Raw genomic sequence first — 14,044 nt, 5'->3', positions numbered from 1 at the left:
CATGTCTTCTGTTTTATTGGTGATAAAAAATACATGACACAAATACAAAAATACTGTACATAAGTAGTATAAATAAATTGCAGGTTATAAGACACATAAATTATATTGCATAATAAAAAATGACATATAGGATATGTAAGTAGTTTAGTTAATTTGGAAGTTGATGTTTAAATGATGTGCCCTATAAACTGCTGCCTAAGTATGCGCTGTGTGTCCACATTAATCTCACATTTATGGACGGTTAAGATATAGGTTACCAGGTTACCAATATAGAGGTTACTCGCTGAGAATGACCATATATATATATATATATATATATATATATATATATATATATATATATATATATATATAGGCCATTGCTCAAAACAGAACACTCTTAAAAAAAGAACAACACAGAACACTTTAGAATCAAATGAAGAATCTCATCAAAAACTTGAATTAAATTCAAATTTTAAGGTGATTAACGTTTTATTATGAATAAAAACAGTATCCACCATGTTTAACAATAAATATAAATTAAAAATAACATGATTCTATGTAAAATAATCGTGCAAAAAATATATTTATATGATTCTATTCTGGATTCTGTTCTTGATTCTATTCTGGATTCTATAATATCTCATAGTAATAATTTGGATGAGTTTGGGATGTTAGATATCATATATTAAGTTTAATTGGTGTTTAACCATGTAATTATAATCTTAACAAATCATTTTTTTATAAAAAATGAAGTGTTATGATAGTGTTCTTTGTTGTTCTTTTTTTAAAGTGTTCTTTCTGGAGTGCAACCCTATATATATATATATATATATATATATATATATATATATATATATATATATATATATATATATATATTGCATATGGTTGTATTCAGTTGTATATGGTTGAATTCAGTTGATTCTATTGTAATCTAATGGCCCCGCCAGTGGCACACCATACATCTATTGCTACTTACAGTTTTCAGTTGCATTTAGTTGCAACTGCAGTTGCAAAAGTTGCAACTGCAGTTGCAAATATATATATATATATATATATATATATATATATATATAGGGTAGCACTCCATAGCATACCCTCTTATATGGAGTTACGTAGCACACCATTATAAATATATACATAATATATATTCCATTATATTTTTTATGAAATATAATTGCAAATTTTGATTATTAAACCGAAAACGAAGTTATACAATTTTTTTATTCCAAAGATCATCTAAAATTATGTAATATCTCAACATGATTCTATAACAGAATAATAATCATTCAGAATTATTCTGTTGTAGAATCAGTTTCGAAAATATACTTTTTTAATCAAATTTTAAGTGTTAAATTATTTAAAATAGATTTATTTTATAGTATTCTATATTAGAATCACGTTTTATATGTATTCTATAACAGAATTTATAATAAAATTGATGATTTATAGTGGCGCACTATGTAACTCCATATAAGGAGTCCCTCTTTGGAATGTTGGCATATATATATATATATATATATATATATATATATATATATATATATATATATATATATATATATCGAAACAGAGGTCGAAAATGGCAACTGAAAACTAGAAGTTGCAACTTACAGTTTTCAGTTGAACTAGTTGCAATTGCAGTTGCAACAGTTGCAACTTTTGCAACCTCATTTGCAACTTTTACGGCTGCGCCGCCCAAGGTTGCAAAAGCTGCAAACCGTATTTTTGAAAAAAATTTTATGAAAAGGTGTTTTTAAAAACAATGAAAAAGATGGTAGCATTTTTAAAAAAATAATTTTACAGATGGGTATTTTTAAAAAGATCCCAAATAGTTTTACATATCACTTCGAAATAGGAGTACAATGTGTTTGTACAAAACGTTACTTTGTGAAACTTCTTGTGCAAAAAAATTTAGTTTTTATTTTTTTAAAATTAAAGACGTATTATGTCATATTGTGCAAAAAAAATATTTTTTACTTGTTTCAAGTTAAAAACACTATTTAAAATGATATTTTGGATTCAAAAAACTCAAGTAAGTAAAGTCAAGTTTATGGTTTGTGAAGTTCAACTCCAAATTCAAGTAGGAAGGTAATCATCAACAAATCACAAATTACGGTCTAGTTTATATTGATTAATTTCTATAATGTCACTCGTAAAGTATAAAATTGAAATGTTATGGTTTCAATATTTGAAAAATAATTAATATCATATTTTTAATTTTAATGAGTTGATCTCGTTAGTTGATTTGAGATAGTTGAGTTTAGAACTCAAAAAACAATCTATCAACAATGGGTAAGTCTTTGAAATTATCAAATGACAATTTTATTCCTACCTACTTATACGATGTTAAATATTTTTTGCGTACATGGATAAACTCTGTGTAATAAGGATTAAATTTTGTTATAACAAATAATTCTTATTTAACTGTACTGTATTGAAAAATATTTAAGTATAGTTTTGCAAGTGGTCCAAAAATTTAGAACGTAAATAAAAGTGTATTTTAAATTAATTAAAATTTATCGACATTTAAAAACCACTTTTTTAAAAAATCTTATATGAATGAATTGAGAAGGAATTAATAGTGTTTTTTTTAATTTTTAGAAAATTCCTCTAAAATAATACGATTGTATATGACTTGTTCTTAACTCTCATAGATTATGCGTCAGTTACAAGAGATTTTAGTCCAACTTCTCCAAATTATGTCAAATCATATTTTAAATTAAAATCAATTATGATGAGACTAAAATTTATCAATTATTATTAAGGTTTTTTTAGAAAAAAAAATGTTTAGGAAAAAGATATTTTATAAAAAATCGACTTGTAAACAATATTGTCAAAAATGCGTATGAAATAAGCTGAAGTACAATAACGCAAATACACTAATTAAGTTTTCATAAACCCACTATACACCCCAAATGGTCATGATTCATCATTGCATTTGAAAGTATTAAATATGTTTATACACTGTACTAAAGTAAACTCTTCCATGTTCCGCGCTAGAATGGGGTTGCTGAAGCAACTCTTTCCCTGTATCGAACCTCAAAAATGTGGGGAGGATCTTCAACAATTTGACTCCGAGTCTCGAGCTCGTCAAACCTTTGCATATACTCCGCTAGTGTCATGTGTACACCAGTATCATACAAATCTCTAATTTAACATGTGACGTTTTCATCAAGCATGATCAAATATCCATTCATATTATACTTGTTATGGAACGATAGTGGTTAACTTTATGTTAACCCATATTGAGACATATGCAATTGTGTGATGATATTATCAATTTTCATGTTTTTGTAACTAGCAATTTGACGAATAAATTTTCTAAAAGACAATTACGATATTATATGTAACAATTTGAGTCAAATCCCCAATTTTCTTTAAAAAAAACTGGGTCCAATGACTAATTATGAAAGAAACAAAAATATATCCGCTCAAATACCACAAAATTTGGTATTCCACAACTCAATGTCAAAAGACTATGATTTATTGATACATTTAACACTACTACGCATATTTATATATTAAACTAAAATTCCCACTATTCTCTCATCTCGATGTACGACTAACGTGCAAACCTCTCTTTTCACTTACTTTTTACAAATCAAACTCTGTACATAAGATATCCTAATTACTCCGGTGTAAATAAATTCAATCTTATATCAAGATAGTAAAATATTAGCTCCCTCCGACCGTATTCAATTTGACTACGATTAAGCTATATTGAATACTTAATTGTCATGTTTATCCAAACTTCTTGATTATATATTTGGCGCGTGAATTCAAAATACTCATGCTACTATACAAAAAGATGAATATCACATTATTACTTCCGTATCAAGACAACTGAATAACTACGTACAACTAAGATATTGTCAGCGTCAGAATCTCATACAGAATATAAAATGTCTGCGCATGGATACAACAACATATTGGCTCCGAATATGCCGGGCCTTTGAGAATTCTTGAAGCATTTTTTTAACGTTACGATCTCACCCGTAAACTGTTATAAATTAACTGATATCAAAAACAGCATCTTAATCAATTTTTTTATGTATTAAACAATAACTAATCCATGCTCAATTTTTCCCTATTTTGTAATACAAATATCAAATCTAGTATTAACCTCATCAAATATGTGATTTTTTCATACCAATGTGTATTAACAAGCCTCATTCTTTTGGATATTTCCACAAAATTTAACAAAATAAGTGCAAAGGAGAGGGGGTTTCAAAAAGTTTCTAGAGTTGTATTTCTGAGCACCTATATAAGTGACAAACAACACACATGAGAAGGGTCTTGTCTATAAGATATACATTAACATAGGACAAGCAGCACATACATAAGAGGGGTGCGTTTGTTCTGTTTGGGGGGATTCTAAGAACAACCTGTGTTGCTCTCTTGTACTCCTCTCATCTTCAGATCCATCAGGTATAAACTGATTCAATTCTTTATTACACTGTTTCCAAGTTGCCTGTTTATGTGTGTATATATGTCTAATCGTCTTATGTTAAAGAATTGTCTTTATATGATTTGGGTATGCAGTTACAGTTACATTCTTGAATTCATATGTGTATGTGGGCTTTGGTGTATTTATGTGTGTGTGTGTGTGTGTATGATGGTTGGCTTTTGTGTGGATGGGTTTGTTTGTTTGTATGTATTCTAGGTTTTAGAAGTTTAATTTAGCAAATTAAGTTTGTTGGAGTCTTAATCGATTAGTGCAATTGGAAAAATGGGGTTTTTAGAATGGTTTTAGGACCTATATACGCCTTAATCATTACAAAATAAGCACTGGTTTTGTTGGCACCCAATTGTTAGATTGTATCAATAGTCTCTTGCTATTTTAGGGTTATTCGGCCTTTGTTTGTGTCCATTTCTAATTTCCGCCTTTGGGGGAAATTAGATACCGGAAAAAGTGGGATTTGTTTGTATGTCTTCATACTAGCCTGTGGAATAGTGAAATGGTAGGTCTTAAGGAGAATTGCAGCAATAAACTCAGATGCATATAATGCGGAGCTGATGCTAGGTTCCTAGCCTCCATTATCACAGTCTTTTCTTGATGCTAGAGATAATGCAAAGTTCATGGCCTCCATCTGTGTTCTTGATGCTAGAACTGATGGTAGGCCCATCCATTTTATGCCGCCTGTTAATTGTAAAACACTTTCCCTTGATCTAGTACTATCTACTATATTCTCAAACACACGGTAGTTGAGGCATCTACTATTCGCCAGATAATCTTTCCTTGAACAACAATTAGTAGTATAGGTGAAGTGAGGCAATTAAGGAATGTTTGATTGTACTTAAGATAATTTGTGGAGTTTATGGAAGTAACTTTTTGTTATTATACATTAATTTGTATGATACTGAGAAAATTTAAAATGAAGGCTTGTATGTAGTTTTAATCAAACTGAGATGCTGTATAATTTTTTTCATCTTTCTTGCTCCTTAAAGGCTTAAACTCTAAGCTGCATAAAATGGCATACATGGGCTAATATGCAAGCAATTTTTATATGATCCCTAAGATGGTTTTAATTTAAAATGGTATGCTACAAGTGCCACAGGCCTATGCATCTTGCAGACTTTATCTTCGTTGTTGTAAGGCTTACCTACTATTTCTTTGCAAAGTGCTTGGACATTTTTGTGCTATTATCTAGACTGACTAACTATGTCATATTATTTGGTGTAAGGAGCATACTGTACAATATGAAATTATCAGGAAGTTTAACCTATGATGTTTTTTGGGCTTGTAAATATCTTGTATATTAATCTGGTTTCATGAATGATTCAGTACAAGGTGGATGTTACAGAATTGTTTATGCAAAAGAGGAACTTCAATCTTACAGTGCCAGTCTTATGAGGCAAGGAACAGAGGCAGTTAGGTTCTACTAAAAGCGTTCAGTTGACAATGTTGATACGGAGTTCTCTTTCTAGCTCTACTGAAGCTGCTCTCTCTTTAACTTCTGACCATGGTGAACAAGAGCTTATACGTGACTGGACTGCTGGTGCTGGTAGTTTGCAGGAAAGTCCAGGATGTAAACATACTAGAGGTGGCCTTAAAAGATCCGTCCAAGATATGGAGAGAGAAGAAAACTGCACAGGCTTTATAAATTATTTAAGTAGTTCGTCACAACATTCGACTGTGGGTACAATGTCTGAGACTTCATTAATTACTTTTGTGTACAAGCGAAGGAAATTGAGAGACGGCTCTTCTTATTACTTTCCTGACCAATCATCAGAGAAAGAAAAGCCAGGCCGGAGTTTTTTTGCTGAAATTAGTTGCGAAGTCCCTTCAGTGTCTGGCATTGAACATAAAACCTCTATGCTGGAGGAAGAAACTGAAGCGGACAGAGCTCCTGTTGTGCTTTCTATGGAATGCAGTAGGGAGCCCCTTTTATCAAAGTCAACAGCAGAAGGTCAGTGTTCTCAGGCTGAAGAACTGGGTTCTATAGAAAACCCAAAGTCTGACAAGCTCAAAAATGTTGAGGCCTGCCATGTGAATGACCGTTGTTCGTCATCACAATTAAAGACGGATCTATGTGCAACTATGTCGGAACCAAAAGTGGCTGACACTGGCGAGTGCTCCTCATCTGATGCATTGGTTATGGACGGCTTACAAGATACTATATCCGAAAAGGATGTAATTGCCTCTATGTGTAAAGTTCTTGGTATAGACAAGGCAGTTTGGCCTAATAAAAGTCGTGCTTCTTCTAAAGGTCTTGATATCAATAGTACCTGTATTTGTTCATTGTCATGCAAAGTTTGTGATCAGTCGGAAATGACACTTAAGATGGTAATCTGTGATCAGTGTGAAGAGGCATCTCATCTCTCTTGCTGCAACCCGCCTATAAAAAAGATTCCCCGTAATCAATGGTTTTGTCATTCTTGTTTGAAGAAGCGCTATAAGGCATTGAAAGAGATTTCCAGAGAATCACATAAAAGAAAGACTGACATGAGCCGATACAGAAATGGAACTTCGAGAAGTGCATTAGGTCCGATAGCACGTATGCTGAAAGATAATGAACCTTACACCACCAGTGTTCGTGTTGGCCCAGAATTTCAAGCAGAGGTTCCTGATTGCTGTGGTCCAGTTGCCAAGTATGTTCCAACAATAATCTTTAATTTAGTATTTTACTTTTTGCAGATAAATACTCCATGTCAATTTTTTTGTCTGGTGTTTTAACTTTCTAGTCATTAATGATTGGTTCTGATCTAAGACATGTATCATATGAAATCAATGATTTTTCTATCGGTGTGTAAATAATAAAATCAAACTGGAATTTCATTGCTGAATCTGTAGGTCATTCTTCCCAACAAAATTTGTTGACCACCACTGAAAATGTAAATTACACTATTACACTATATACTCATTTCTCCCCTGGAAGACGTCTTACCTGTTGATGTTGGGACTTATTGGACGTCCCACATCCACTCAAATATCTACATTGATTTTTTTTTTTAAATGTTGAATTTTAGATAATCTTAACAATAACATATGTTGTAGCCTGTTTATCGAATTTAGTAGACAAACCTGAATCTTCAAATGTATTATTGTTGAATCTAGAGTCATTTTTAAACACTTCTCCTGATATATTTTGCAATTTAGAGCCTGCTTTCTTGTTGATGCTAATTACCTGTTTACTTATTGATATTGTTTTACATATTTTACAGTTTTACTCCATGAATGGGGGTTGCCTTATATTTTTTTTATTTATAAATATATATATTATATTAAATTACATAAAGGATATATATTTAGTAATATATCATAGTTTTACTGAAAATCAGTTGTATGTGTAAACCAAAATATGGTGCAATCATGAATACACGATGTTGACGTTCTGCTGAAAGGGTCTTTCGGCTTTTTGATAAAGACCAATATATTAGTTGACAGAATATTCTTAAGTTGGCTATCAAAATTGCCTGAAAATCTTGTAATCACTACCGAACTGAGAAATCTACAAATATATGGGGCCAAACTTTGAATATGTATAAAATTTCACTGAAATTCTTTGCAGATGATTAATATCTGTTTTATGATGCGGGCCACCTAGATAAACATCTCTTTTGTGTTTTTCAGCAGACTAGCATATTAAGGAAATTAATCAAATGGGTAGTCTTGTATCGTAGATCTAGTTTTGTTTGCCTTTTGTTAATATCTGTGTTACTTCACTATTAATTATTCAAAATGTTAAAGCACTGGTGTTTCCTTGTTTAATTTAATATATTATTGTTTTTTTACCTTGCTGACCTGAAGCAGGGAGATCGACAATATTGGTAATATTAGCCAACAGTTGGAAAATTATCCTTCAGTAGGTGGTAGCTCTCAAGTAAGACTTCTACATGTACATGATAACTTAATTCTTTCATTTGAGAATTTAATTATATAGGTACTATAAAAAATTATTTGTTTACCTTCTGTAGGAAGGAAATTTAGGAAAGAATAGACATATTTCAATTTGTAATTGGCTGCAATGCCGCCAAGTCAAGGATGGAGAAGATGTTGCTGGAACTGTATGCGGAAAGTGGCGCAGGTACACCCGAAATGGCTCTGTTTTTAATTCCTTGAATGGTACCCGCAATTGTTATATCCTGTAATTTAAGTAAATCATGTAATTGCTTCAAATAATTTCTTCGGGTCCTGGAAAATTGCCTCGCGTTACAAAACTAGAAATCAGTCAAGTATTGTATGATATTACTTTAAAAAATAGAAAGTAGTTGCCAACTTGCTATAATACTGCTCATAAGTGTAACTGATAACATTTGAATACACCCGAATTAAACTTTTGATCCAGATAATTTTAAAAGCATGTATTCTTATATTATATTTTGTTTTTGCACTAGGAATCACATGGAATGATGATTTTAACTTCATAATATTTTTATGATCAGATGAAATATAAAATTGCACCTTTGTTTATGTATGCACATCACATATATACGGTTGAATCATCACAAAAAATGTCTAACAATAAAGTCAATCAAGTTGATCTATATCCAAAGTATAGATCGCCTCAATAACTTTTTAGACATAATTGTGACAATCCGGCCCTATAGAGATTAGAGAGTGATTAAAAATAATTACTGACATTGTTGTGAAGTTTCATGTGATTTATAATGAATGATTCTCATTTGTTGAAGTGAAAAGAATTAAAATATGTGTAGCATCATATGAATATATCAAAAGTATTAGGAATAGTAGTCGGACTTTATAAATCACACTAAATTCAATTTACTCCTTCGTTCATGTATGGACATTATATAGTTGTCACAAAAGATGTCTAAACACAAATTTGTTAAGGTGGTCTGGAGCCAAGCATGGTTATAACTTGCCACATATTCCCTTTCCCCTTCTAATTTCAATTAGTCGCTTAATATTAATATATTCGTCCATTTAAAGTTATAGACGCAACTACAAAATTTTTATGTTGAACTTAAATAATTTTTATTAAGAAAAGAATAGAGAAAGAGTTGGAATCTGAATTTTCTTGATAGTAAGCCTAGCACTAGCTGGCATGTTTGCCTATACTACTAGGGTCTTCATGGGCTTTGCAGGTTGCTACTTCTGTTTTGTATACGATTGTTTGATAATATCATAGACTTCTAATCGTAACGTAATTGTAACTGTTTGGTTTTTACTACTACTCATTAGCATTACCCAATGATCCTTATAAGTTGTTATCTTACGCAATAGATTCCACTTGTTGCCTTTTGTAAGATGAATCATACTGCGGAGATGTTCTATTGGGTATACCGTATACATATAGTAGATAATTTACCCAGTGCACTATGTTAAACTTGCTGACTAATAGATGACTAGCTGCCTGCATAGTCGACCAGTCGTCTGATTGGTCAGTGCTTGACTTGTCAAGTTGTCATGAAAATTTTAATGACAAGATAAGAAGTTTGCAGAAATATTGTGGGATGCTTGACAACACAAAAATCCTACTTGTTTCTTTCAGATCTAGTCTTGTTTTTTGTTATCTTGAACTGATGAAATGTAGTTCTTAAGAATCATTTATACTGGTCAACTGAAGTCAAGGTAGAACTATTTAGCACAATCACTAAAATACCTTGGAGTTGACAATAACCAACATAGTTTCTTCCTGCTTTGAAAGTTTCTTATGCAATTTTACTATGAGTTTCTCAGCCAACCATAGATGATTAAAGTACTTTTCTCTCAAGACTTTTCAAATTCATACATTGTTTTGTTCTCTGTTTTACTTGATTTCTCCACGTTGTTGGTTAATAATAATTCTAATCAAGCTGGATATGGTCACTGTTATTTTTCACAGAGCTCCGCTTTTTGAACCTCAAACTGATAACTGGGAGTGTTTTGACTCTTTCCTTTGGGATCCAACCCATGCTGATTGTGCTGTTCCCCAGGTAACAATCGCTCTCTATTCTCAAAAATACTTCTATCTCTGGATCTAGTCACAGGTATATGGTCATTGTTCCATGTATATTGCAGAACTTTTTCCAGTTCAGTTGGGTTGAAATGTTGCATCTTTCATCAGATGTAGCTAGTTTTTTTTTTTTTTGGAGATTCACTTTTGGTTTCCATAGCTTCTAAGTTCTATGTACTCCCAAAAATGTTAAGGGGCTTAGTTTTAACTTTTGGAGGTGTGGCTGCGTGAGGCCGTCCCAGGACGTGAGGTGGAGCACATTAAGTGATGACAATCTTGAATAATTTTTATTTTCTTGATTTCTTCTATATCACAGTTAAGGAAGAAAAATATTAAATACTTAAATGAGTAATGCATAACATGAGAAGTAGCAAGTCCATATAATTAAATGCAATAAGAAGCAGACAGGTCTCCAATTTAAAGATGTTCATGATAGAATTCTAAACAGAACTTGATTTTCAATATAGAGTAAAGTTCAATGGAGACCCCCTTTTAGTTGGAGTCTCGGAGTCCATTCTGCATCGTTGGATAAAATCTAAAACAATGCTGCAAAATATCAAACCTATTTTGTTCTTCAATTCTTTTAAACATCCGGTTTGGTAAACAAGTAGAGTATCATTTTAGATTTAAGTTTTAACATAGAAAAGCGATGTCATTTTAAATTTAATTGGTATACCTAGTCAGCTTACCTCTGTTGATTTTCTTCCTTGTAACTTGTAAGACTCAAACTTGTGCTGACAATTTTGTCCCTTCATATATCACTTTCAGGAACTGGATACAGAACAAGTTATGAAGGATTTGAAGTATATAGAGATGGTATGTCTGCCTTTTTTAATAAAACAGCAAATTTCTGTAGGTCAGAGATAAATTCTGTTGGCAATTCTGATTTGAATCTGTTGGCAATTCTGATTTATATGCTGACACTTTGCAAGATACACGTCACCTTTCTGCTAAAAACATCAAGTTTGAGCACAGAATAATTTGCTGAAAATAAATTTGTGATCTTGCTTAGTTCCATTCTTCAAGTATTCTGCCCAACAGTATAGAAGGAAAAATTGCCCCCCCACCCCAAACACACGCACAGAGAAACACTGATTAATACTCCTTCCGTCCCACCAGATAGTTTACGTTCACCGTTTGCACGTATTTCGAGGCTCCTATAAAGTATGGTTCCATAACGATTTTTTTAATTATTTTTCTTTGAATAAAAGTTTAAACGTCAAACTTTTATTCAGGGAATTTTTTTTTAAAAAAAAATACTACAGAACTATACTTTATAGGAGCACAAAGATAATCCAGTTAAAGTTATGCTTTGCAGTCCTTTTGTATAAATATTGAATGTAGTTCAGAATCAGTGGAATGTTGGAGAGATTTTATTTGCCATCATCATTCCACCCTATGCAGCACATAAGCAACACAAACAAATCAATTCAAAACTTTTAGTAGTTATACATATTTTGTCGTTATTACTGTATCAAGGGCATGGAAATGTTTCCTTTAAGGATTATGCTTATTTACTGTTTAAAAAAAAGTTGTGATTTTCCACATTAGATTTGTGCTGTACATATGTTTGGTCGTCATTATGTTTGGGAGTGGCATGCAAGGACAATCAATTGACTTTGTAAGCTTTTAGAGCATATGGGGCAGCTTAGTTGCATAATATATATCCTATAACTATGGGATGGCTATTCGTGTACCAAATGATGAGTGTCAAGACTTGGTATGCATCAAATAGACAGCCATATAAGTAGTTTAGTAGTACCCATCAGGTAATAAGAATCAGATGCATCATGTAATATTAACTATATTAACTTTTAGTGCCCATCTTCTGTAAGTCTTTCAATACCCATTTTCAGCTCCCTAGTTTCTTTGATCTGGAAGTATATATTTACCATTTTCCAACTGCTGTACCTCTAGGGATCTTGATCTGTTATTACATTATATTTAACCATTTGATTTATTATATGCAATGCAGTTGAGGCCACGACTGGCAGCTAAAAAGCACAAAGTTGATCGGACCAAGAGTTCTAATCGCAGGGGTCCAATGAAGGGTGTGAGACATGCGGGTGCATTATAATCCATTAATCCTCATCAGTGTTTACACATTTGAACATACATGCAAGGTCAATTTGTTCAGCCAGTCTCCATCAAATCTCGTCTATATATCAGGGAAATGTTTTTGAAATGTTTGATCTGAGTTGTGTATTTTTTGTGTATCGCTTAGTACTGGGAAATGTGTGGAGTAATTCATCCAACAACAGTTTTAGCATTTCTCAGTTAGCGATACAGCATCCGCTTTGGCCAGTGCGACCACTGTATGGAATTCACCATTTAGCCATTAGCGTTTGATTGCACTCAAAGAACAATAGCTGGTATTTAGTTTGTATACGTTGGGCGGCCTGTGGATATACAAGTATCCATCCATAGACCTGAGTGGATATCATTTGTCTGCAAGTTGAACAAAAAGTTGGTTTTTAGTAGAGTATGAGACCTCACAGCAGAAAATTATGCACTTGCTGAGGGAAATAGAGCTAGTTTCTCCCTCTGTAAACTTCAATAATTTCTGTGATTGTGATACAAAGTAATGTTATACCTTACATTAAGTTTTGAAATTGGGATGCAAAATATTATTATACCATGAAATTTAGTTTTAAGATTTTATTTATAAATTATCATTCACGACTCTTTTACAGATAATAATGTTGACAACGCCACCACTAAAATTGCTGTTGCGGGAGGTGCGAGGTTCTTTATCACAGTTTTAAACAATAATATCTCAAATATCACATTCGGAAAATATGACTTTAAATAACATTTTATAATGTAGGACTGAAAAACTACATCGTGTAGCGTTATTATTATAAATTTAGTGTGATATTCATGTCATATTTTTGGGTGTTGGTCCAATTATCACATTATCAATCATTAATGCCCAAAATATCACCATCCGGAAAAATGACCCTGAATATCATTTACAACGCTGCATTGTGTAGCATATTAGTTATTGATAAAAAATGCTACATCGTCTGGTGTTTGCTGAGTTAAAAAAACATAACGTTATTTCATGTAGAGTTTTGCTGGGTTAAAAAACCGAATGCTACAATGCCACATGTTAGAGCATCTCCAACGGCGTTGGCTATAATTGTTGGCTAAATTGGACTTGCAAGACATTATGTATAATTTGCTGAACCTGTAAGACATTTTACTTCAGTGGTATTGACTATATTGGTTGGTTATAATTTAAAAATAGTATGTTATTAATATTTTAGTTTGTTAAAATAGAATATATCAGTTCAATATGGTAATAAATGATGTGTAATCTTCCTACAGATTTTTTACAGGCCTGTAGAGGTTCGACAAATATAGTCATCCATAGGGGGTTGGCTAAAATTATAGACAACAGATTCATGTGGTTGGAGTGTGATTTTTTTAACATGTTGGCTATATTTTTTATATTTGGTAGGCCAACTCATTTTTTAACCAAAGGTTTTGTATGGTTGGAGATGCTCTTATAGTGTTTTATTGGGGTTGGAAAAACCAATACGCTACTTCGTGTAGCATTTTGCTAGGTTAAAAAAACAAAACGCAACATGATCTAACGTTTTCTTTCAAAATTAAAAACGCCAGATTATCTTGCGTTAATAAATAGTATTTGGGGT

At 32.1% G+C, this 14,044-nt stretch overlaps 1 protein-coding gene across 2 annotated transcripts; it reads left to right on the top strand.

Moving 5' to 3' along the window:
* The first annotated feature begins 4,273 nt into the window (after positions 1-4,273).
* On the top strand, positions 4,274-13,028 carry LOC108193052 (uncharacterized). Of its 2 annotated transcripts, none has more exons than XM_017359618.2 (7): positions 4,274-4,413; positions 5,771-7,077; positions 8,240-8,309; positions 8,404-8,513; positions 10,275-10,365; positions 11,154-11,201; positions 12,361-13,028. In XM_017359618.2, the coding sequence occupies exons 2-7, from the start codon at positions 5,888-5,890 to the stop codon at positions 12,460-12,462; spliced, it is 1,611 nt and encodes a 536-aa protein (XP_017215107.1). In that variant the 5' UTR covers positions 4,274-4,413; positions 5,771-5,887; the 3' UTR covers positions 12,463-13,028. The 2 variants fall into 2 exon arrangements, with proteins under 2 accessions (XP_017215107.1, XP_017215106.1); XM_017359617.2 differs by having other exon boundaries at positions 8,237-8,309; positions 12,361-12,654.
* Positions 13,029-14,044: the final 1,016 nt, after the last annotated feature.

This window comes from Daucus carota, chromosome 6 (assembly GCF_001625215.2).
Source record: "Daucus carota subsp. sativus chromosome 6, DH1 v3.0, whole genome shotgun sequence".
Classification (NCBI taxonomy): domain Eukaryota; kingdom Viridiplantae; phylum Streptophyta; class Magnoliopsida; order Apiales; family Apiaceae; genus Daucus; species Daucus carota.
Note: the sequence above shows the minus strand (reverse complement) of the source record. Positions and strands in the feature narration are given on the sequence as shown.

Coding starts and splice junctions, on each gene's coding strand:
- LOC108193052 (XM_017359617.2), top strand. CDS start 5,888: ATGTTGATACGGAGTTCTCTTTCTAGCTCTACTGAAGCTGCTCTCTCT. Junction 8,514..10,274: donor GTATGCGGAAAGTGGCGCAG/GTACACCCGAAA, acceptor TATTTTTCACAG/AGCTCCGCTTTTTGAACCTC. Junction 11,202..12,360: donor ATTTGAAGTATATAGAGATG/GTATGTCTGCCT, acceptor TATGCAATGCAG/TTGAGGCCACGACTGGCAGC.